Below are 23,041 nucleotides of genomic sequence, written 5' to 3' on the forward strand. Positions count from 1 at the left end.
AAGAGCTGTCCGTGGAAGCGCATCTTAGCTGCAATGGCCTCCGCTAAGTCGGGGGGGGGGGGGAGAAGATTGGAGCAAGGTTGCCGGGGAGTTTCTCAAGCCTCCCAAGGCAAGGGGGGGGGGACGCCATGGGTCCCTGGGATACGGCGGGCAGGTGGGCAGGCAGTGGGGGTGGAGGTCTGACTCAGTCCGCTTGCTAGCTCAAGTTCTTGGGGCCAAGAAAGTTGAACAGGCAGTGTGGAGGTCACTCTGGGAGTGGGGGAGAGGGGAGAAGGAAGGGAGAAGGGTCCATGTTGGAAGGATGGAGGGATGTGGGCCACGCAGCTGACTCTTCCAACAGGTGACCTAGCTCCAGGGGCTGGGCGTAAGTGGGGAGCGAGCATACGCACTGAGGCAGGGGTTCCGGGAGAAGGACCTTTCCAGCTGTTCGCACTCATCCTGCAGGTTGCCGCTGCCCCGGCAGGTGCAGCTCAGGGCAACGCTGGCGTTGGCCCTGCTGATGAAGTTTGGGGTCATGGCAGTCCCTGTTGGGCGGAGAGAGGAAGGGCTTGTCGGGGTCTAGGACAAATCCCAGCTGCGTCCCCCGTTTCTTCCACCGGCCTCAGGACCCCAAAGCACCACCCCGGGTGCTGTCTCCAGCGCACTTACCTCAGAGCCGACCACCCTACCGATTCCTCCCCGCCCCGCCGCGTGCACCCCAGTCTTACCAATCAGCCCCACGTACGCCCGCAGACATCGGGACTGCTCGGTTGCACAAGTCCCGAGGATGTCCATAGGATGACAGTGGGTCTGGAAATCCATCAGGCGTGACCTGGAAGAAAGGAGGTTTCCAGGGTCCCCGCTGAGGATCTGGACTCCACCCTGACTGTCCTTCAGCCTGTTGGGCTACCTAGGAAGTTCCTGACCAGCCAAGCCTACGTAGAAAGATCCCATCACAATGAAAAGAAAAGGAAAGGAAAAAGAAAGAAACCAGACTCTATCTATACTTCAACATGTTATTTCACTTTTTATTTTCTTTGAGACAGGGTTTCTCTGTGGCTTTGGAGCCTGTCCTGGAAATTACTCTGTAGACCAGGCTGGCCTCAAACTCACAGAGATCCACCTGCCTCTGCCTCCCGAGTGCTGGGACTAAAGGCTTGCGCCACCAACGCCCAGCCTTGCTATTTCACTTCTTTCTACTATGATTTGCTCATTCGTAAACTGAGGGTGACACAAAATAGTAATAGCAACCATTTTACAGGTTTCTTATGAAGCTGAAAACAGTAAATAATTATTTTAAAGCAGACTCAAGTCCGTAAGAAGTGGCTGGAAGGGTTAGTACTGTTATTGAGAGCTCCCAGTACAAGCTTTAATAAACAAGATTAATTTATCTTTATTTTCTACGTATGGGTGTCTGCCGAATGTATGTATGTGTGCCATGTGTGTGCCTGGTGCCGATGGAGGCCACAGATGGGGTTGGATGCCCCAGAACTGGAGTTATACGCGACTGTGAGCCTTCACACATGAATTCAGGCCCTCTGCAACAGCTTCAAGTGCTATTTACAGCTGAGACATCTCTCTAGCACCTAAACAAGGATTTAAGTTTACATCTGTTTGAAACATCTTACTCACACCTGCCCTGCCTCCACAGGAAATCACTTGTGAGGTGAGAAGCATATCCTATGTGAAAGTCTGGGAATGTCTGTCAGGGAATGCTCTCTGGAACAGTGACAAATGCTGAGCAGCGTTTTATATGTTTTTTTGGATTTTTTTCATTAATATATGTTAGTTATCCATAATAATGGTCTTTGTAAAGACATTCCCGTCACGTTTAATTTTCGTCTGTTGAAACTGTCTTACTGTGTTTTTCAAGATGATCTTAAACTCCTGGATTCAAGCATCCTCCTGCCTCAGACTTCTAAGGTTCTGTGTAGTTTTCTGTAAAACCTAGGCTAACACTACAGATCTCATGGGATTCTGGTTAGAGTTAGCTTGCTCGGAGTCCTAGGCATTGTGGGGAAGGGTAAGTGCTGGGTGAATGTTACCACTCGTAAAGAACTTGATTTTGATCTGTTTTTAATTTTTGTCTTTTTGAGACAAGGTCTTACATAGCCCATGCTGGCCTCAAATCCAGGATGCACACAATGGTGTTCTTACATTTCTGCTCTTTCTCCCTTGGCCTCCAAATGCTAAGAGTTCAATTCACTGTCTTGGCTTGGAATTTTCTTTCTTTCTTTTTTTTTTTTTTACGAGACAGGGTTTCTCTGTATTGTTTTGGAGGCTATCGGTCCAGCCTGGCCTCGAACTCAGAGAGATCCGCCTGCCTCTGCCTCCCGAGTGCTGGGATTAAAGGCGTGAGCCACCACCGCCCGGTTGGAATTTTATTTCTTTCTTTCTTTCTTTTTTTTTTTTTGGTTTTTCGAGACAGGGTTTCTCTGTGGCTTTGGAGGCTGTCCTGGAACTAGCTCTTGTAGACCAGGCTGGCCTCTAACTCACAGAGATCCGCCTGCCTCTGCCTCCCGAGTGCTGGGATTAAAGGCATGCGCTACCACTGCCCGGCGGAATTTTATTTCTTTAAAAAATTTTTTTAATTAAAAATATTTTTCTGCTGGGCGGTGGTGGTATACACCTTGAATTCCAGCACTCAGCAGGCAGAAGCAGGCAGATCTCGGTGAGTTCGAGGCCAGCCTGGGCTACAGAGCTAGTTCCAGGACAGGCTCCAAAGCTACCAAGAAATCTTGTCTCGAAAAATAATTTCCCCCCCCCTTATTTACACGGGCAGCTGTTAGGGAACCATGGCGTGTGTCTGGGATGAGAGGACATCCTTCTGGAATCACTCCGCACCTCCTACTTGTTGGACACCGTCTTTCTTGGTTCTGCAGCTGCCTGCTTTTGACTGGTCCAGAGATGTTCTTGGATCATCCTGCCTCTGCCTCCCACTCCAGGAGCACTGGGACTGCAGGTGCAAACCAACCACATCCCAGTGCCTCCCAGCGCAGAGGCAGGCAGATGTCTGAGTTCAAAAGCCAGCCTGGTCTACCTAGTAAGTTCCAGGAGAGCCAGGGCTATATAGAGAGACCCTTAGTTACAAAAGCAGCAGCAGCAGCAACAACAGCAAAAACAAAACAAAATAAGAAAGAAAGAGGAAGGAAGGAAGGAAGGAAGGAAGGAAGGAAGGAAGGAAGGAAGGAAAGAAGGAAGGAAGGAAAAAGTTTCTGGACTGGATACGAATCACTTATTACCAAGCCTGATGACTGAGTTTTTATCCACAGCTTACTTAGTGGGAGTTGACTTTTGACTTCCACAAGTGCATCTGAGGTTGCAGGACCACCCCCACCTTCCTCACCCCGCTAAATAAATGAATAAATAAACATAGGGGGTTTTGTTTGTCTGTTTTTAATTTGGTTTTGATTTTAGGAAGGATCTCACTTTGTGCCCCTCACTAAGTTGACCAGTCATTTAGGAGGCTGAGTTCAGGGTTATATGAAATCTTGCTTCAAAAAGTAACATAAAGTAAGTCTCATGACCAGGAACTGTGGGATGTCTTTATAATATAATCTCTCCCCCCAACACACACTCAGGAAATCAAGGGGGAAGCTTGGGCTATCATAATGTAGTGGACAGCCTGGGCTACAGGAAGGAAGAAAGAAGGGCAGAAGGGAAGGTTTTACAAAGTATCCAAAGTATCTTGGGTTTCACAAACTATCCAAACAGCTAGTAGGCTCTGGGTTTCGAATTGGATGCAGCTTTTGCAGAAGGAGGGCCAGACCCAGATGTATGTATGTACGTACACACACACACACACACACACACACACACACACACACACACACGATGTATGTATGTATACACACACACACACACACACACACACAGAGGGGCGCACATCCCTGCCCGTCCTGCCCACCCTCCCAGGGCACCTGCACAGCTGATCCGTTCGGCAGAAGCTCCGAAGGTCCAGGCAGTTGGGGACCTCCGAAGGGAGGGCGCAGCTGGGGGCGATGGTGTTCTTCCGACGCTCCCCACAGCCCACATCTTGGGGACTGCAGGGACACAGCAGCAGGCCCTGGGCGTGGGTCTCGGCAGCCTTCTCGAAGAAGGAGCGCAGCTGTGCCAGGCAGAGGTGGCGCTGGCAGCGGGGCCCTGAGCACGCCTCCCCGTAGGCTTTTCGCAGACGGTCACATTTGTCGTTCAGAGTACACAGCATGGCAAATCTGAGGCAGAGGTCCGAGTCTGCGGGGAGAGCGGCCCCAAGTCACCGGGTGAGTCTCACTCTGGCAGCCCAGCAACCTCCCCGGGGCGACAGGCAGTTGAGGTGGCAGAAAGGAAGGGCTGTGCTGAATTAATCCACTCCCAACACTCCTCCCACAAACTCTATCTCCTTCCCTGCTCCGATCCGGTCTGCTAAAATCATCATCATCATCACCACCACCACCATCCACATACATCTAATGCCCACTCATAGCCGGGCGTTGGTGGCGTAAGCCTTTAATCCCAGCACTCGGGAGGCAGAGGCAGGCAGATCATCATCATCATCATCACCACCACCACCACCATCCACATACATCTAACACCCACTAGCAACCCAGCAGGGGACAGCGAAATAAACAAAGCTGGGGGGGGGTTCCTTGATTCCATGCAGTGAGACCTGGTGGTGGTAATCAAAAACCAAGAAGCTCTCTCTGCCAACACCCCAGAGAACTTCCGAGCTGTTAAGACAACACTTGTTTTTGTTTCATTTTTTTTTCCTGGCATGTGCTCTGTAGACCAGGCTGGCCTCGAACTCACAGAGATCCGCCTGCCTCTGCCTCCCGAGTGCTGGGATTAAAGTTGCGAGCCACCACTGCATAGCTAGAGTGGAGCTGTGGGGCCAGGCTTCATGACATGATGTGTACACACCACTGACAATATTTCTATTAAAAAAATATTTCTATTAACAGAATATTCCAACAAACAAACAACCTGGACTGTTCTGGCAGGATTTTCACAGGTTATTTACGGATTCCTCTTAATGGGTTTATGAGGCATAAATTTGTGGTTTTCTTCCCTTAAAATTCCAATTCTAATGTACATAACTGACTATAATATAAAACTCAAGCCATGCCGTGGTGGCGCACGCCTTTAATCCCAGCACTCGGGAGGCAGAGTCAGGCGGATCTCTGTGAGTTTGAGAGAAACCCTGTTTTGGGGGGGAAACCCTCAATAAAAATTCGTTAACTCTTAAGCTGGATGTAGTGGCACAGGTTTATAATTCCAGCACTCAGGAGGCACAGGCAGACACACACACACACACACAGTGACTCTTCCAGGTATAGGCATATACTCATAATACTCATATAATTCTAGCACTTGGAGGCAGAAGAATAAAGAGTAAGACCTCAAGGCCAGTCTGGGCTACACAGCGAGACCCTGTCTCAAAAGCAAGAAAAAGCCTAACTTAAAAAAACACAGAACCAACTATATAATAAATCTTGTATCTTAAAAACTAGTGCCTGAACGCATTGCTTGGTTTTTTGTCTGTTTTCTTTAGAGAGGTAGCCCAGGCTGTCCCAGAACTCACTCTGTAGCTGAGGATGGCCTTGAATTCCTGGTCATCTTGCCTCTTCTTCTTAAGAGCTTGGATTAAGGCATGTGCTACTCCCTCCTCCCTCCATCCCCACCCTCCCCACCCCTGCAGTGCACTTCTGTATTCTTTCTCAGTCTGTTCACAGTCTCATTGTCCTGGTCCCAGCCCTTGCTGGACTGAGAGCTCCCACCCCGACTGACCCCTGTGAGGAGTGAGAGGCTTGCTACTTTTTTTCTGCCCAACTTCTCACCCACCCCATTAAAATGGTTGATAACAAGCAATTTCCTAGTCCTTAGGGACTTCTGAAGAAACTGCTTTCCCAGCCACCTTCAATGTGGGTAAATACTCCATTCCAACGTGCCCCCGCTGCCCCCACACACCCTTCCTGAGGACCAGTGGCCCTAATGGGCTCTGGAGGTTTCCCTAGTAACCGCTGCTTTTTCATGGCTCCTGTGAACATAGACCATGCACCACACCCCAGACTTCCAGACCGACACAGCAGGCAGAAACTCTCCTCGCAGGGCGCCCCCAGCCCAGTGTATGCTCCCCCTCAGCCACCCTCCCCTCAGAGCCCAGGCCAGCCTCCTTTATCCCCCCATCCAAGGCTTGCCCTCCACACCTGGTTTGAGCATGCTCAGTTTGCTGAGATTCATTTTCCAGGGTTTGCTGGTCGTCACTGTGTCTTCATAGGGGGAGACATCCAACTCATAGTCATCTAGAGAGAACAGCGAGTATGTGAACGCCAAGGACAAGAGCTTGTGAAAGGGAGCAGGGAGGGGCTGAAGTTGGTGGGTCAGACTGCAAGACCTCGTACCTAGGGAGCTGTGAGCTGTGCGGGTGAGAACATTTCAGTACCGTGAGGGTACAGGTTAGGCCTGATGAATAAATATATGAGAATAATTTTTTTTTGGTTTTTCGAGACAGGGTTTCTCTGTATTGTTTTGGAGGCTGTCCTGGAACTCACTCTGTAGACCAGACTGGCCTCGAACTCACAGAGATCCACCTGCCTCTGTCTCCTGAGTGCTGGGATTAAAGGTGTGCACCACCAACGCCCGGCATGAGAATAATAAGAGCTATAATTTGTTAAACTCACTGGGTCACACACAGACACACATGCACACACACACACACACACACACACACACACACACACACACACACACCCTCATTTCATCCCTCCTAGAGGTCTGATAGGTAAGACGAAACTGAGGACGAGAAGTCCTCAGTTGCTTAGTTTCCCATCAGCTTAATAAGAAGGGGAACTGGGCTACGGATGGTGTGTACACCTTTCCTCAAGGCAGGTACAAGGCAGGCAGATCTCTGTGAATTAGAGGTCAGCCTGGTCGTATAGTGAGTTTCATGACAGCTAGAGCTACATAGCGAAACCTTGTCTCAAATAACGGGGCGCGGGGATGGGGGTGGGAACGACATAAAATCTATGCCTGGTTCCAGAACTTCTGCCCCTAAGTCTAGACACACGGTCAAGCAGGGAGATGCCTTTCGCTCTCTCTTGCCATTAGGGAAGGGGCAGAAACGGACTGTGCTCTAGGCTTGACCTATGGCTGTGGAGACACGTGAAACGGAAATGGAAGCGAGGGCTGGTACTGAGCTGAACAAAAATGAGAACTCCGGAAGAAGGAACGACAGAGCCACCCCAGCCAACACCCCTCGCAGCCTTTCCCGTGGGGGCTCTGGACTCCTGGAAGGCACTTGCTGGGTTATAAGCACGGTGGGTGCTCAATAAATGCTAATTAACAAACGTTGCTGGGGGCTGGGATGCAGCTCCGGGTTAGAGGGCTTGCTGGGCATGTACAGAGCCCTGGGTTCAACCTCCAGCACCGACGGTAAGTTGGGCACTGTGGTTCCTGCCTGTGATGCCGGCACTGGAGAAGTAGAGGCAGGCAGACCAAGAGTTCATGGTCGGCGCACGCCTTTAATCCCAGCACTCGGGAGGCAGAGGCTGGCGGATCTCTGTGAGTTCGAGGCCAGCCTGGACTACCAAGCGAGTTCCAGGACAGCCTCCAAAACCACAGAGAAACCCTGGCTCGAAAAAAACCAAAAAAAAAAAAAAAAAAAAAGAGTTCATGGTCATGGCATGTTATTGAAGATGGCCAGGGTACACGAGACCCTGAATCTAAATCGATCACTGTGGAAGAAAGAGGTGAGCGTGCTGGTGTCACCCAACAGGCCTGTGTAAATGCATCGTTGACTGCAGTCAAACAGAGGAGGGTGGGCTTTAAGAAAGACCTGGGAGCCCCTACGGGGCAGCAGGAAGTGGAGAGTCCCAGAAGACATCTCTGGGGAAGGTCAAAAGAGAACAACTAGGGTGAGTACCGGGAAGCAGGTACCAGGAATGCAGTAGTGGGTGGTAACCACTCCCAGTTACCGCCCCATCACCCAATCCCGGGGTAGGGCTATATCTCCCCACCGTTGCCATGGGGCTTCCATGTGCCTGGTGAGAGGAATACGCATGCTCAGCCCACTGGTGGCAGGTTTGGCCATGTGACTTGCTTCGGCCTATGGAGTTTAGGCTAAAACGACGTCCATCCTATCTGAGCAGAAATTTTAGAGCCTTCACGTGATTCTGAAGCTCGTCTCGTCTGTCTACCGGTCCGGATCCTTCCACAAAGACGGAAGGTAGAACAAAGTCACCTCCTGATGGAAGCCGGCAGCAGGGGTAAAACACGAGCCAGAAACAACTTCCCTTTTTAACAGCCCTTGTTCTGGGGGAGGGCTTGTTGTAACTGCAGTTCAATCTAGCGTTTTATTTATTTATTTATTTTTTTAGTTTTGTTTTTGGCTTTCAAAGCAGCAGGGAGATCTCTGAGTTTGAGGCCAGACTGGTCTTACCAAGTGAGTTTCAGGACAGCCAAAAGCTACATGGGGAAACCCTGTCTCAAAAAAAAAAAGCGCCGGGCGTTGGTGGCGCACGCCTTTAATCCCAGCACTCGGGAGGCAGAGGCAGGCGGATCTCTGTGAGTTCAAGACCAGCCTGGACTACCAAGTAAGTTCCAGGTCAGCCTCCAAAGCCACAGAGAAACCCTGTCTCGAAAAACCAAAACAAAAAACAAAAAACAAAAAAGCAAGAGATACCTTACTCAGCCTAGACACAGAGTGTGTGTGTGGAGGGGGGGGTGAAAAGGTGCCTTTCCTGACTCAACGAGATGATGGGACAGACTTAGTAGACTTCCTAAGGGAGGTCTCACCCTCTCCATGGAGCAGATAGAAGGTGGGGAGCAGAGGGGGAACTGGGATTGGAATGCAAAAAATAAATAAATTAAAATAAGAAGACCTGGGAAGCACAAACACACATTACTGTTTGTAAGTCCGATCACACAGATAGAAGCCGTGTGCTCCTGAAAGAGGGCGACTGCAAAAGCAAAAAAACAAAACACAACAGCAAAACCAAAATAGATCAGGAACTCCAGGGTTTGCAGCATTAAGAGATGCAACTTTCTCTCCGATTCACACGGGAAATAAGGCTGGAAAGGGTTCTGAGTTGGTCATAACTCAATGGGGGAAGAGACAAATCAAACACATGGATGCCCTGATGGTCGTTGGGATCTCTCGGCCCAACGACCAGGGGGGTTAGCAGTGAATCCTGTCAGTTGGACAAATATAGTCAGGAGGATAAAAAAAAGTTAAAGCAGAGACTCCCATGGAGGCCTGGCAAGGGCAAGGGACTTTTAACTCGGTGTAGAAGGAAGCGCGTGTCTTAAATTGCGCGAGAGGCTACTGGGCCTGCGAGATGGCAGAAATCAAAGGCATGAAAAGCAATTATGTGTGGCGCAGCCGAGAGCTGCCAGCCCATATTAAAAGAGACTCTGAGACTTAAAATCCCCGACATCCTTCAGTCAGGAAGCAGGCTGAGAATACAGCTCAGCGCCCAAGGAGACTGCAGTCTCCAGTGCCCGTTTTAAACATGGCCAAAGAGAGTAATGGAAAAGCAGGAACCTGGCAGAGGGCTGGGCCAAGAGTCCTACAGAACAACAGACAGGGCGACTGCACCCCTAGAGCCAAGGGGGGCGTCCCTCTCCCTGGGGAAGAGGACCTTCCAACACGCTCTGTGAACCCGTGTGCCCCATGTCTCCCAGAGCCCCCTTTCTGCGCTGTTTGTGTCTGGATTCCGTTGTTCCCTTGCCGTGCGGAAGGCGGGTGACTTGCCTTTTCAATGTGTGGGTTTCTAGGTCAAGAGGAGCCAGGTCCAGACCCAGCAGAAAAGTTTTCATGAGCCAGGACATGTACCCGTGCTGTCTACACTCGGCAGGAAACCACGGGTCTAAGTTAGCCTTTCCGTGACTCATAGCTGACACCCTTGAGCAAAAGCATAAAAGTGCTCAGTGCCAGAAGAACGTGTCAGATCCCCTTGGGCCTGGAGTTACAGACAGTCATGAACCACCCTCCTGAGTGCTGGGAATTGAACCCAGGTCCTCTGGAAAAGCAGCCAGTGCTCTTAACCACTAAGGCAACTCTCCAGCCCCCCTCCCCACCCCCCTCCCTACCTATTTTGTTTTGTTTGCTTGCTTGCTTGATTTTTGAGATAAGCCCCCCCCCCACTGGCCTGGGACTCAGCAAACAGGCTCAGCTGTCCAGCCAACAACCCTAGAGATCTACCTGTCTGCTTCCCAACACTGAAATTACAAATGTCACATGCCCATTTGTTTTGTTTCAATGTGGATTCTGAGCTCAAACTTAGGTCTTAAGTTTGCAAGGTTGACTGAGCTACCTCTCCTGCCTTTTTGGATCCTTTTTGTTTTGTTTTGTTTTGGGTTTTTGTTTTGTTTGAGACAGGGTCTCACTCACTAACCAGTCTAGGCTATCCTCAAATTGGTGGGGATCTTCATACCTCAGTCCCCCCTCCAGTGATGGGATTACGAGCCTCCATGTTCGTCTATGGAAAGTCATTTTTTTGTTATCACAACCGTAGTCCCAGAATTTGGGAGACAGAGGCAGGTGGACCTCTGAGTTCGAGGCCAGCCTGGTCTACAGAGCAAGTGCCAGGACAGCCAGGGCTGCTACACAGAGCTGATGAGCAGAGGCTTTTCTGCTCGGCTCCCTCTCGCTGCCTCCTGTCTGGTGAATGAAAACCTTCCTGTTACAAACGTCACTGGCTTGGGGCTTCCCACTCTCTCCGAGTTGGCAGTCCCCGTGGTGTTCTCAGCCTGTGATGAGCCGAGACCACTTTCCTCATTTCCTCTCGATATCCAGTTTCGGGATCTCCTCAGGCTGGGAAACTCCCTGGCTTAAGAGCTTTGTGGAGAAGATGGGACAGGGAAGAAAGTGGACGCAAGGAGCCAGCAAGAGGGCTCGGCGGGTGAAAGGGCTAACCGCCAAGCTTGAGAGCCTGAGTTTGATTCCCGGCGCCCGTAAGGTAGGAGGAGAGAAGCAACTCCACAAAACTGTCCTCTGACCTCCACATATATCGACACACGCGAATAAATAAGTATTTTTGTTTGTTTGCTTTGAGACAGGGTTTCCTTGCATAGCCCTGATGGTTCTGGAACAAGCTCTGTGGACCAGGCTGGCCTCGAACTCAGAGACCCACGCACCTGCCTTGGCTTCCCAAGGGCGTGAGCCACTACCCCCCAGGGTGTTAGTCAGCTTTTTTTGTTTTTGTTTTTGTTTTTGTTTTTTTTTGGTTTTTTGAGACAGGGTTTCTCTGTATTGTTTTGGAGGCTGTCCTGGAACTAGCTCTTATAGACCAGGTTGGTCTCGAACTCACAGAGATCTGCCTGCCTCTGCCTCCCGAGTGCTGGGATTAAAGGATTGCGCCACCCCCTCCCCGCCTAGTCAGCTTTTTTGATGGACTATGTTATGGCAACAAAAAAAGGGCTAAAAATATTTTAAAAGAAAGGTAGAAAATACGTAGAGGATCCAGTAAGACAATGCCGAATTTTCCCTGCATCTCTCACTGACGTGCCACACGAAGAACTCATTCATCCTCACCAAAATCAACTACATGGTCTTCTGCCATTGAGAAATGACTTCCCCAAATCTACTTTTGTTGGACCCCAACCCCCACCGGGTCTCTGTGAGTTGCTGGTCAGCCTACAAGTGCAACTTGTTTTCCAGTCCAAGTGCTTCCTGTTTTCTAGTCCTGGCTAACTGCCCCGGCCTTGACCCTCTGACATCAACATCTAGCAGGAGGAAAACATGCGCTCTTCTACCTGGGGTTTTTCCACTGTGCTGTAAGCCTGTATATAAGGCTGTTCCCTCCTACAGGAGAGAGACTCTCAGCACTTGCAATAAAGACTCTCTCTCTCTCTCTCCCTCCCTCTCCCTCTCCCTCTCTCCCTCCCTCTCCCTCTCCCTCTCTCTCTCCTTCTCCCTCTCCCCTGGGAATAAAGGCAGCACATGCATTCTCTTAGTACAAACAGCTGGACGTCTTGTCTTTCTTTTTCTGATACCTTGGACTTGCTTGTGGTGCGGGTGCCACATACCTTCCCTGGTTAGTACACTCTAGGCGAGCGGCCTTACCAAGGCTTCGGGCAGGGTGGACAGTCCAGTAAATGTTCAGACAAGTGGCTTGGTGCTTCATGCGTCGGTGGCACGTGCAGCCCCTCAGAGAGCTGTTCCTAAGTTGCTGTGCTGCCTCTAGGCAGTCTGCAGACGTGGAAGACTCCTCTAGGGGCAACTCGGTGCTTAGACTGGATGTGCAGGACTCGAGTTGGTGGTAGGCAGCCTTGCAAGCAGGATCAGCCTGGCATTTCTTCCTAGCCTGGAGGCAGCTGTTCACAAGCCTGCTCTCTGTGGGACCGGAGTCTCCTGTAAAGACAGCAGTCAAGGGAGGCTGCAGAATCTGCCAGGGAACACTATCGTGAGCTAAGGCAGGGCAGATTTCCAGTGAGGTCATGAGCAAATCTCAGGGTATCACAAGGCCCTTTGAGGATGGGTATGGAGGGTGCCGGAGAGACGGCTCAGAAGTTAAGAGCAATGGCTGCTCTTCCAGAGGACCCAGGTTCAATTCCCAGTACACATCAGAGATCAGTTTTATTTTCAATCACTTATTATGTGGGGTTTTTTTGCATCTTGGCAAGTATGTATGTATGTATGTATGTATGTATGTATGTATGTATACGTGTTTGTTTGTGTGGGGTATTGCCTGTGTGCAGTACATGAGCCTGTGCATATAAACATCCAGAAACCACAGCGGGATGTAGGGTGTCTTTGTCTATCATTCTCTGCCCTGTCGCCTTGTTACAGGATCTCCCACTGAACCAGAAGCTCATCTTTTTGGCTTGGATGGCTGACCACCAAGCTCTCAGAATCTGCCTGTCTCTGCCCGCAATGCCAGGGTTATAAGTACACACAGTTATGACTGGTTTTTTGTTTTTGTTTTGTTTTAACTGTGGATGCTAGAGATTTGAATTCAAATACTTATGCTTACCAAGTAATCACTCTTACCTACTGATGCGTGTCTCAACGCCCTTTTAGTGGTTTTCTTCTCTTTTCTTGATAAATGGCCCAGTGTACCCCAGGAATTCAGGGGGCCTTGAACTCTCTACCCTCTCTCCTTCCTCATACTCCTGAGTGCTGGGATTACAGGTATGAGCCACCGTGCATGACACATTTGTGAAATTTACCCATAGTGATGAGAACTTGCAAACCGCAAAAATCCATGGAAGGTGACGGTAACTCTTGTCACTTACCAAGCATGTGGCCTGCTTGCTTTCTTTCCTTTTCTTTAAATACGAGTCTTACTCTGTAGCCTAGCACAGGTTGGCCTGGAGACAATCCCCTCAGAAGCCACCACAGTCACCTGAAAGTCCTTGTTGGTTTTTTTTTTTTTTGAGCTAGGGCTTTAAGTCATCTATAGTTGAGGATGACCTTGAACCTGATATTCCTGCCTCTACCTCCCAAAAACTGGGATTCCAGGCATGCACCACTGTGCCCAGTTTAGAAGCCTCGTCTGGGATGGAACGAGGAGCTTTTCTACCAAGCCTGAGAAACCACTGCGGGTGGTTTCTTTTGTTCTCTGACCTCCAAGTGCGTGCCATATACATCACCCCCAGATAAGTCAACAAAAAAAGAGGAAGATGATGAAGAGGAGGGGGAGAAGGAGAAATCATTGCAGAGACGGCTCAGCTCTTAAAGAGAGAATAGTGTTGTCCCAGAGGACCCGAGTTCCAATTCCCAGCACCCACGTCAGGCAGCTCATAACCGCTTGCAACATCAGTTCTGGGTTATTCAACACTCTTTTCTGGCCTCTATTGGCACTTGCACTCATGCAGTAAGGGAGAGAGATCCACAAATACACATAAATAATAAAATACATCTTTTTTTTTTCTTGGTTTTTCGAGACAGGGTTTCTCTGTGGCTTTGGAGGCTGTCCTGGAACTCACTTGGTAGTCCAGGCTGGTCTCGAACTCACAGAGATCCGCCTGCCTCTGCCTCCCGAGTGCTGGGATTAAAGGCATGCGCCACCAACGGCTAATAAAATACTTCTTAAAAAAAAAAGGAGCCAGGCGGTGGTGGCGCACGCCTTTAATCCCAGCACTCGGGAGGCAGAGGCAGGCGGATCTCTGTGAGTTCGAGGCCTGGCTGGACCGACAGCCTCCAAAACAATGCAGAGAAACCCTGTCTCGTAAAACCAAAACAATAAAAAAAATAAATAAAAAGAAAGGAACCGAAGGGGGCTGGAGATTAAGAACTCAAAGATTAAGAGCCCAGGCTGCTCTCGTGGAGGGCCTGTGCTTAGTTCCCAGTACCCACATTGCGGCACGCCTCTGTCTGTAACGCCAGTCCCAGGGAACCCTGCGCCCTCTTCTGAGCTCAAGGGCTGTGCACACACGTGGAACACAGGCGTATCCAGGCAAAACACGCATGAATACGAAATAGAAGTTTTAATTAGATATAACTTCATATGTGTAAGGTGGGGCATGAGATTGATTTATTTACTTAGTGTGTGTGTGTGTGTGTGTGTGTGTAATGTGTGGTGTATTTTCCTAGTGACTAAGGATGACGTTGAGCAAAAAATGGACATAGTGACACACGCCTTTAGTCCTGGGGCCCAGAAGGCAGAGGCAGGAGCATCTCTGTGAGTTTGAGGCCAGCCTGGTGTACACAGTGAATTCCAGGACGGTCAAGACTATAGATAGAGACCCTGTCTCAAAAAGAAAAAAAGAAGGAGAAGGAGAAGAAGATGGAAAGAAAAGACCTTTACCAAAAGAGGGACGTGGATTTAAACATGTTGAGGAATTCTAGAAAGCTTAAAGAGATGCTTATTACAAACAAGTATGGGTTAGTGGTTGATTGAGAGAAATGTCACAGGTTTCGGTCTCTCTGCAGTCACTGAACCAAACAAACACTTAACTGGACCAAACGTTGAGTCCTAACCGGTTCCCAAGAAAAAGCTCTCTCTGCTGGTACTTGAGGGAGCCTGAGTCTGGCAGATTCACAAGCCCGTCTGGCAGATTCACAAGCCCCTCAGGTCACAAAGAACTTGAAGGGATTTAAATTTATATTTCAAGAGGAAAAAAAAAAGTAGAGATTGTTTCCTGGATTGTGAAACAGGGGCTTAATTCAGGGCAAGATCATAAATTGATACAAGACACAGATGTTTGCTTTAATTGACACCTGTGTTTTCTTTTCTTCTTGGCTGGTGTTGGGAAACTCAATCTAGGGCTTTGCTCATGATAAGCAACAGGCCCAACACTCAGTGATATCCCTAATCCTTCTTCTTTTCTTCCTTTTTATCTGAGGCGCTGCGCTGATGACTGGAGATGGAAAGCCAGGCAAGTGCTACCACAGATCTATATTCTTTCCCTTCCTTTCTAGCATTACATATATTTGAGACGGATTCTTCCTAGGTAGCCAGGACTGGTTGGAACTTGCTATGTAGTCCAACGGCTCTAGAACTCCCCATGTAAATCAGGCGGACCTTGTCAAGTAGACCTATCATTCATTCTGCTTCACTAGCTAATGAAGAAGGTGTTTAATGCTTAACTCTGACCCTAACATGCAGCCACAGGTTAGGAGTAGTGGTGGAGTCTGTCAGTAGGCAACCCAGTCAGACTGATGAGTGCTGAGATCACACCACACCAACTTTTCCTTACCTACTTGGACCTAAAGAAACTCTTTCAGAGATGTAATTAGTGGCTGTGTGAAAGCCAGACATGGTTGGCGCACGCCTTCAATTCCAGAACTCAGGAGGCAGAAGCAGGTGGATCTCTGTGAGTTCAAGGCCGGCCTGGTCTACATAGTGAGTTCCAGACCAGCCAGGGCTATGAAGAGAGACTGTTATCTCAAAAAACAAAACAAAACAAAAAAACAAAAAGCACGGTGCTCCCCAGACATGGTGGCACATACATTTTTCCAGCACTCAGGCAGTAGAGGCAGGTGATCTCTGTGAGTTCAAGGTCAGCTACGGCTATATAGTGTGACCCAGTCTCAAGAAGAAGACTTTAAAAAGGCAGATGATTTCTCTTGGAAGAATGGGCACACTCAGGCTCCCCTGCCTGTAATCTTACGTCCAGCGTTGAATCATGGCATGTAAGCATGTTGTTGTGCCTTTTCTAACTGGTTCTGACTGGTTTCATTAGAGAAGGACTAACTGACAGTCTCTGCTTTGAGGGCACGAGAGCCTCATCTGTTTCTCTCCAGTGGGGTTCCTTGCATGGACACCCATTTATGGACAAATGAACCAAAAACAAACAAACAAAAAAACAACCAACAAATATTAGGGAATGTAGTGAGTCCAGCCTAGCTCAAAGTTAGAACCTAGAACTCATATTTTCTGCCAAATTTAGAATGATTTTTTTAGTCCATGATGCCACTTCCCTGAGAGTGGGAAGTCCCCTTTGTGTTTGGCGTGGGGTGAGCAGTGGTATTTTCTACTCGATTGTTAAAAACCCCCAGATAACCTTTGTTCATATGCATCACTTGGCAGCTGCTGGACAGCAGTGGGGTGTGTGTGTGTGTGCAAGAGCTCATGTACACACATGCTGTAGTGCCAGGGCCTTAGGAATGATGCAAAGCAGGTACACTCACATCCATAAGCCCCGGTAAGGCCACCTGAGCAGAAATTATTGCACGTGTTACTGTGGAATGGATCTGTCTGTCATTCCTCTTCACCAATTAATGAGGAAGGTATCTGCTTAATGCTCATCTCTGACCCTAACAATCAGCCTTATGTTGGGACTAGTGGAATTTCCTGGTGGGCAGCCAAGTTCCAATGATGAGTTCTTACTGCCAGATTTACTGATGGAGACAGGCTGTATCCACTAGTCCCTCCCATTTTTCCTTTCTCATCTAAGTTTCCTGTGTGTGTGTGTGTGTGTGTGTGTGTCTGAGTGCACATGAATGTGTTTATGTGTGTCATGTGCCTGTGGAAGCCAGTGATCTATGTTAGGTGTCTTCCTTTATTGTCCTCCACTTTTTTTTTTGAGACAGGGTTTCTCTGTGTAGCTTTGTAGACCAGTCTGTCCTTGAACTCACAGAGATCAACCTGCCTCTGCCTCCCGAGTGCTGGGATCAAAGACGAGCACCACCACTGACTAGCCACTTTCATTTTTTTTAAAGATTTATTTATTATGAATACAACATCCTGCCTCCATGTATGCCTGCAGACCAGAAGAGGACACCAGATCTCATTACAGATAGTTGTGAGCCACCAGGACCTCTGGAAGAGTAGCCAGTGCTCTTAACTTCTGAGCCATCTCTCCAGCCCCCGCCACTTTCATTTTTTGAGACAAGTTTTCCCACTAAATCTGCAGCTCATCCTTTTGGCTAGACTGGCTGACAAGCAAGCCTGTCTCCACCCCCCTACACCCCACCCCTGCTGCTGATGCTACAAATGTGAGCTGCTGCTGCCGGCTTTTATGTTAAGTACTGGAGCGCTGGAGCTCAGGTCCTCATGCCTGCACAGCAAACGTGCTACCTCTGTGTGCCATCTCCCCAGGCACACACTATGCCCCTTCCCACAGGGTATTGCTGTATCTAGCCCAGGCTGGCCTCAAACTCAAGACCTTCTTGTCCTAGCCTGGACAGTGCTGGGATTACAGCACCATGTCCAGCTTGACCATATTTCTCTAGCACCATCTCTGGTGTGTGTGGTCTCTTGCTCAGGGTTTCTTAAACTTGGGCTAGGTTGTGTTTGCTTGTTCTAGGGCTAGGCTGTGTTTGCTTGTTTGTCTTGTTCTGTTTTCCCACTCGGGCTCTGGCAGGAAGCCCCACAGTGAGTGCCTTTCTGTCCTCGTTCCTAAAGTCTTTATCATTCTTCCCAGGGACTGGCTCTTAGGGGTCTCTTCCTTGGGCTAGAAGAGCGAGCGTGGTTCTGAATCAGCCCTGAACTATATAATCCCACACAATGTGCTGTGGACCAGTTATCCTCTGGGGAAGGCACTGTACCGGGCACCCTGCTGGGGGAAAGCCAACAGGGAGTTCTCTACACCAATTCTGTGGGATTCCTAATGGTGGGCACGCATGTGTCTCTGACTCTTTTGCCTGCTCTTGGGCCTCTTTTCCTCTCCTTGGGTTGCCTTGTCCAGTTTCGATATGAGGGCTTTTGCCTTGTCTTATTGCATCCTGTTTTGTTTGCCATGTTTGGTTGTTGTCTCTTGGAAGCCTGCTCTTTCACTCTTTTCTGAAGGGAAACAGCAGACGGGCGGTGGATCTGGGGACAGGGAAGGTAGATGGGGCTGGGAGGAGGGGCAGGAGGGGAAACTGTCACAGTATGAGAGAAGAAAAAACTCAAAAAACCTAAAAAACCTTTATCTCAGGACTTGGGAGGCAGAAGCGGGTGGATTTCTATGACTTTGAGGCCAGCCTGATTTATATAGAATTTTGGGCCAGCTAGGGCATCATAGTGAGACCCTGTCTAAGAAAAAAAAATACAAACAAACAAGCCAAAAACAAAAAAAAAATCCACAAGCAAGCAAGCAAACAACATCCTACATCCAGCGAGACTGGGGATTGTAGCTCAGCTGTGTGCTCTGCCAGCATACTCAAAGCCTTTGGTTCTGTCCCCAGGAGGGAGGGTGGGGGAAACACACATCTGTAATCCCACCACATGGGACGGGGGAGCAGGATTAGAAGTTCAGGGTCTTCTTTTTTTCATAGCCAGCCCCAGAACAGGGCCTCTACATGAGACTCTCCGCCTTAAAGTTCAGTTAACTAACTAACTAACTAACTAATTTTAAAAAGAAAATCCTGCGGTGGTGGTGCATGCCTTGAATCCCAGCACTCGGGAGGCAGTGGCAGGTGGATCTCTGTGAGTTCCAGGACAGCCAGGGATACATAGAGAAAAACAATATTAATTAATTAATTGAAAAATCATATCCCAGTACTGGAAGAGAGCAGGCTGGTGGCAACATTCTCAACAACGCAACGCAACGGGGCAACGAGGCTAGCCAAATTCAGTTGACAAGCCTGTCCTGCGTCCAGTCCGCACCGATTCTGCTAGTTTCTGCTCCCTTTAAAACGGTACGAAAGAGTTGAAGGCCACTCGGAGCCGAGGGCAGCCTCTGGCCAGAGTCTCAACCTCTTGGGGATGCTGACTGGGCAGTGCCTGGGATTCAGCTTGTCCCACGGTTGATTTAGACGTAGAACCCGGGGCGAGGAGATGCGTGGGTGGCCAGTTTAGCTTTGCTAGGGCTCCATGCTCTCAGAAAGCGGCCCCCTTCTGACACCTGGGCTTCCCCACTCTAGGTCCCCAGCCTCGGAAGGGACAGAAGGGACGAGACCACTAGGCAGCCAGCCGCGCCCCCACACTTGTAGCTCCAGCGGCCCTGCAGCCCCAGAGGGTCCTGCACGGGCGACACTTACCTGCTCCAAGGGGCGGCAGCAGCAGCAGCAGCAGCAGCAGGGCGGCCAGCGGCGGCGGCCGTGGGCACCCGGAGCGTCCCATGGCGGGGTGCGGACGCCGGGTGTGCGCTCTCCCGGAGCTCTGCCCGCGCAGGGTGCTTTTTGCGGGACTCTTCCAGCTGGGCTCCCCCGGCCGGCACCTCCCACCGCCGCCTCCCGTCCCTCCTCCCCGCGCCGCCAGCCTCCCACTAGGGTCGCGGGCACCGCCCTCCAAGTCTGCATCGGGCGAGCCGGCGGGCGGCTGCTTCTTAACCCAGACCCAGAGTGGGCCGGGAGCTCAGGGCCGCTTGGAGTCAACCGCGTGAGCCCCTATCTGCCAAACCCTACTGTCCGCGGCCAATTTCCCGGGCAAGGCTACTGCTGTTAGGTTTTATCTGCTAGAAACAAAGCACTTTTTCCTCTTTGCGAAACCTCCCCGAGCCGTCCAGGAACAATAACAGCCACAAATGAAATCTTGTAACAACACGAGAATCAACCAGGTGTGGGTTCGCTCCCGGAATACCGGAGGCAGGAGCAGGAGGATTGCTGTGAGTTGATTCTAGCCTGACCTGCATAGTGAGTTCCAGACCTGTCTGGGCTACAGAGTGACACTGTGTTTTCTCACGCCTTTAATCCCAGAATTTGGGAGGCAGAGGCAGGTGGGTCTCTGTGAGTTCCGGGCCAGACTAGTCTACAGAACTAGTTCCAGGAAAGCCAGGGGCTACACAGAGAAACCCTGTCTCGAAAAACCAAACCAAACAACACAAACACACAAGACCAAAGCCAAACCAAACCAGGAAACCTTGAAGCACCACAAAGGTTTCTTGATTTCGTGGTGTGTGTGTGTGTGAGTTTGCACATCTATTATCTCATTTGTCCTTAGTATTTCCACGGTTTTGTGATCATTAAAATCAAGAATGAAAAATGGCCCCAGACTGGTGAAATGACAGAGGAACATAAGCAGGGCAGGCTCAGGAGCTTTGGTAAATCCAGCTGCTGCTCCAAGACTAAGTCCCTTTGACCTATGAGGGCAGTCGTCAAAAGGATGTTCCTCCCACTCTGACCCTTAGTTCCCCCAGCTAGCCAGATCAAACACTGATCAGAACTGAGACCTGGCTTGATTGATAGAGCGGGGGTGGGGGTGGGGTTCTGGGTTCAGTCCCCAGCACAGCACTCCAGAGTGGAGGCAGGAGTACCACAGGTTCAAAGGCAAACCAGTCTGGACTGGAGACCTCGTCCTCAACCACCCCCCAGCCCCGCCAAATCACTGAAGAGAGTGACTGGAGAGATCACCACGTAGGAGTCCCGCTTTCAGATGAGGAGGCGCAGCTGTGCCAGGATTCAATCAGCTAGGAACTGCCATGTCTAGAACGCCTCACGGCACCTGTAAGAACAAGGAGAATTGTCAGGCCTGGGCTTGGTTCCCACCGGCTTCCCGAGTAAAAACTGAGTAGGAAAAAAATTAGAATTTAGCAGCTGCCGGGCGTTGGTGGCGCACGCCTTTAATCCCAGCACTTGGGAGGCAGAGACAGGTGGATCTCTGTGAGTTTGAGGCCAGCCTGGTCTACAGAGCAAGTTCCAGGACAGCTTCCAAAGCCACAGAGAAACCCTGTCTCAAAAAACAAAACAAAACAAAACAAAAAAAAGAATTTAGCAGCATCCCGAAGGACAGGAATAAAGGGTTCCGTCTCCTAACCCCCCCACTTGAGCACCCCCCCTCCTGCCACAGCCCGACTGGCAGAGGGCCAAGAGGGAAGGCACTGTGAAGTACAATATACCTCTGAGATTTATTGGCTGTTCCGTCTGAATATGGCCATCCTGCTGCGGCCTCTGGGGGGCATTTGCAGATGTAATCAGCCCAGAAAGAGAGTCATTCCAGCCAGGGGTGTAAATCACCCTTCGCAAAGCTGGAAGAGAGACATGTGGCCCTAGATAAGAGGAGGGGTGATGCGGCCTCTCTGCCCTCCCCTCCCTTCTCCTGCCCAGGGGGAGCTGACTCCTGGTCTGTAATGCACTTGAAATGGAGTTTGTGCTGCATTTTAATCTCTATCTGCCCTGCCAGTTTTACAGGAGAGCTGTGAAAGTGAACATCTGGCCACCCAGCTATTGTACAGGGGCAGGTTTGCTCCCAACTCCACCCCCATCCCTAAGGACCCAAGCCTTCCCTCTTCAGTGACATCAGGAAACCTGCAGCTGGAGCACTCGCTCGCCGATGGCCTCACCTTGGCACTTCATTCTTGAAGGAGTTTCAAACGGGATTCACAAAGCAGAAGGAAACGGATCTCAGGCAGCCGGGATGCTAGGAACGAACCAAGCTCCAAGAACTCACAAAGGTGTGGTGGGCTGGCCAAAGGGTACCCCCCCACTTCCCCAGCAACCAAACTGTGTCCAGCTCATAGAAGAAGAAGAAGAGGAGGAGGAGGAGGAGGAGGAGTGCCAAAAATATCTTTCCAATACTGCTCCCATAAGAATGACCAGGAATTTGGGGACCGTTTGGTGTGGTGGCACACACCTTTAACCCCAGCACCCAGCAGGCAGAGACAGGTGAATGAATCTCTGTGAGTTTAATGCCAGTTTTTCCATCCGAGTTTACCATCCCTATGCTTTAATGAGGATCGGTGACCATGGGTGGGGTGGGGGGAGTTGAGGAAACCTCTGCAAATAAACATGACTCCCAGACCAACACGGCCAGCGCCCCAGGATGCTCGGCCCACCAGCCATGTCCTCAGACGGTCCACACCTGAGAAGCACGTGGCCTCATTGCCCTTGGCAAACTTACAGGCAATGGCAAATGAGCCAGCCGTTTCTACACAGATGGTATTAGCCACCATTCAGTGTCTTCTTACGATAGACTACATGCACAGCTTTGGCTAGGACAAAGTGATAAGGACACAGGCCCAGCCTCGGGAGGCTTCGATACCCACGGTTCCCAAGTCCCTGGGTTCCACTGCATTCGCATTCGCAATGCTGATTTTCTCTCTTCTGGTTAAGCTAAACGATTGTGTGTTCTGCCACATCCCCTTCCTGTTGAGCTGCTGGGAACTCGTCCCTGGGAGTTGACAGGCCCTGAGAGGAGGGAAGGAGTCAGCGGCCAGGCAAGGATGAGCCAGGCATGATGGTCAGGAGAATCTTGCAGTGTACCGACTAGCAGCCAGAATTCCGTAGGCAGGGATAGATCCGTGTTGTTCCAAAACATAGGTTGTGTCATTTCTGGTTTTGGACATGTGCCTCACTTTCTCTTGCTCATCTTTTAGTCATCATTGACAGAGCAGAGTTATCTTTGACAATCATTTCCCCTCAAGTTTAATCATCATTGGTCAACAGTTATCTTTTATAACCCTTTTTTTACTCATCAAACCCACATCCCGATTTCTAAGAACCTAGAGGCACATGACAGCTTGTTCTCAGGCTGGTAGCTTTTGTGGCTACAAGCATGCTAGACCAAAATAAAATCTCCAAGCCAACCCAGGCAGATTACCATGTCCCAGGCGGTGTATTATTAACTCTTAATGGTCAGAGTGCCCGAGAAAAACCCTCAGGCCAAAGCTGCTGCAATTATTAAAATTTTGGCATAGTGGGGGCTGGAGAGATGGCTCAGAGGTTAAGAGCACTGACTGCTCTTCCAGAGGTCCTGAGTTCAATTCCCAGCAACCACATGGTGGCTCACAACAATCTACAATTCAATCTGGTGCCCTCTTCTGGCATGTAAACAGA

The 23,041-nt window shown here is 50.0% G+C and overlaps 1 protein-coding gene and 1 long non-coding RNA gene across 2 annotated transcripts in view; both read right to left on the reverse strand.

The window, feature by feature from the left end:
• Gfra3 (GDNF family receptor alpha 3) overlaps positions 1-19,498 on the reverse strand; it is a 20,481-nt gene extending 983 nt beyond the window's left edge. The window contains exons 1-7 of the mRNA XM_005065200.4: positions 19,310-19,498; positions 12,023-12,310; positions 6,165-6,260; positions 3,900-4,212; positions 708-811; positions 390-524; positions 1-43 (exon numbers count right to left, since the gene is read on the reverse strand). The exon at positions 1-43 is cut by the window's left edge and continues 46 nt beyond it. Of these exons, the coding sequence (XP_005065257.1) occupies positions 1-43; positions 390-524; positions 708-811; positions 3,900-4,212; positions 6,165-6,260; positions 12,023-12,310; positions 19,310-19,391 (1,061 nt within the window). The 5' untranslated portion in view covers positions 19,392-19,498. The remainder of the gene's footprint in view (positions 44-389; positions 525-707; positions 812-3,899; positions 4,213-6,164; positions 6,261-12,022; positions 12,311-19,309) is intronic.
• Positions 19,499-20,109: 611 nt separating this feature from the next.
• Positions 20,110-21,626, reverse strand: LOC110343267. The gene is made up of 3 exons (XR_002385493.2): positions 21,550-21,626; positions 21,106-21,234; positions 20,110-20,711 (listed from the first exon to the last, which is right to left on the reverse strand). It is a non-coding gene; the product is annotated as an uncharacterized LOC110343267 (long non-coding RNA).
• Between the last annotated feature and the right edge of the window lie 1,415 nt (positions 21,627-23,041).

The sequence above is a fragment of the Mesocricetus auratus genome, unplaced genomic scaffold, assembly GCF_017639785.1.
Source record: "Mesocricetus auratus isolate SY011 unplaced genomic scaffold, BCM_Maur_2.0 Super-Scaffold_100015, whole genome shotgun sequence".
Lineage (NCBI taxonomy): Eukaryota > Metazoa > Chordata > Mammalia > Rodentia > Cricetidae > Mesocricetus > Mesocricetus auratus.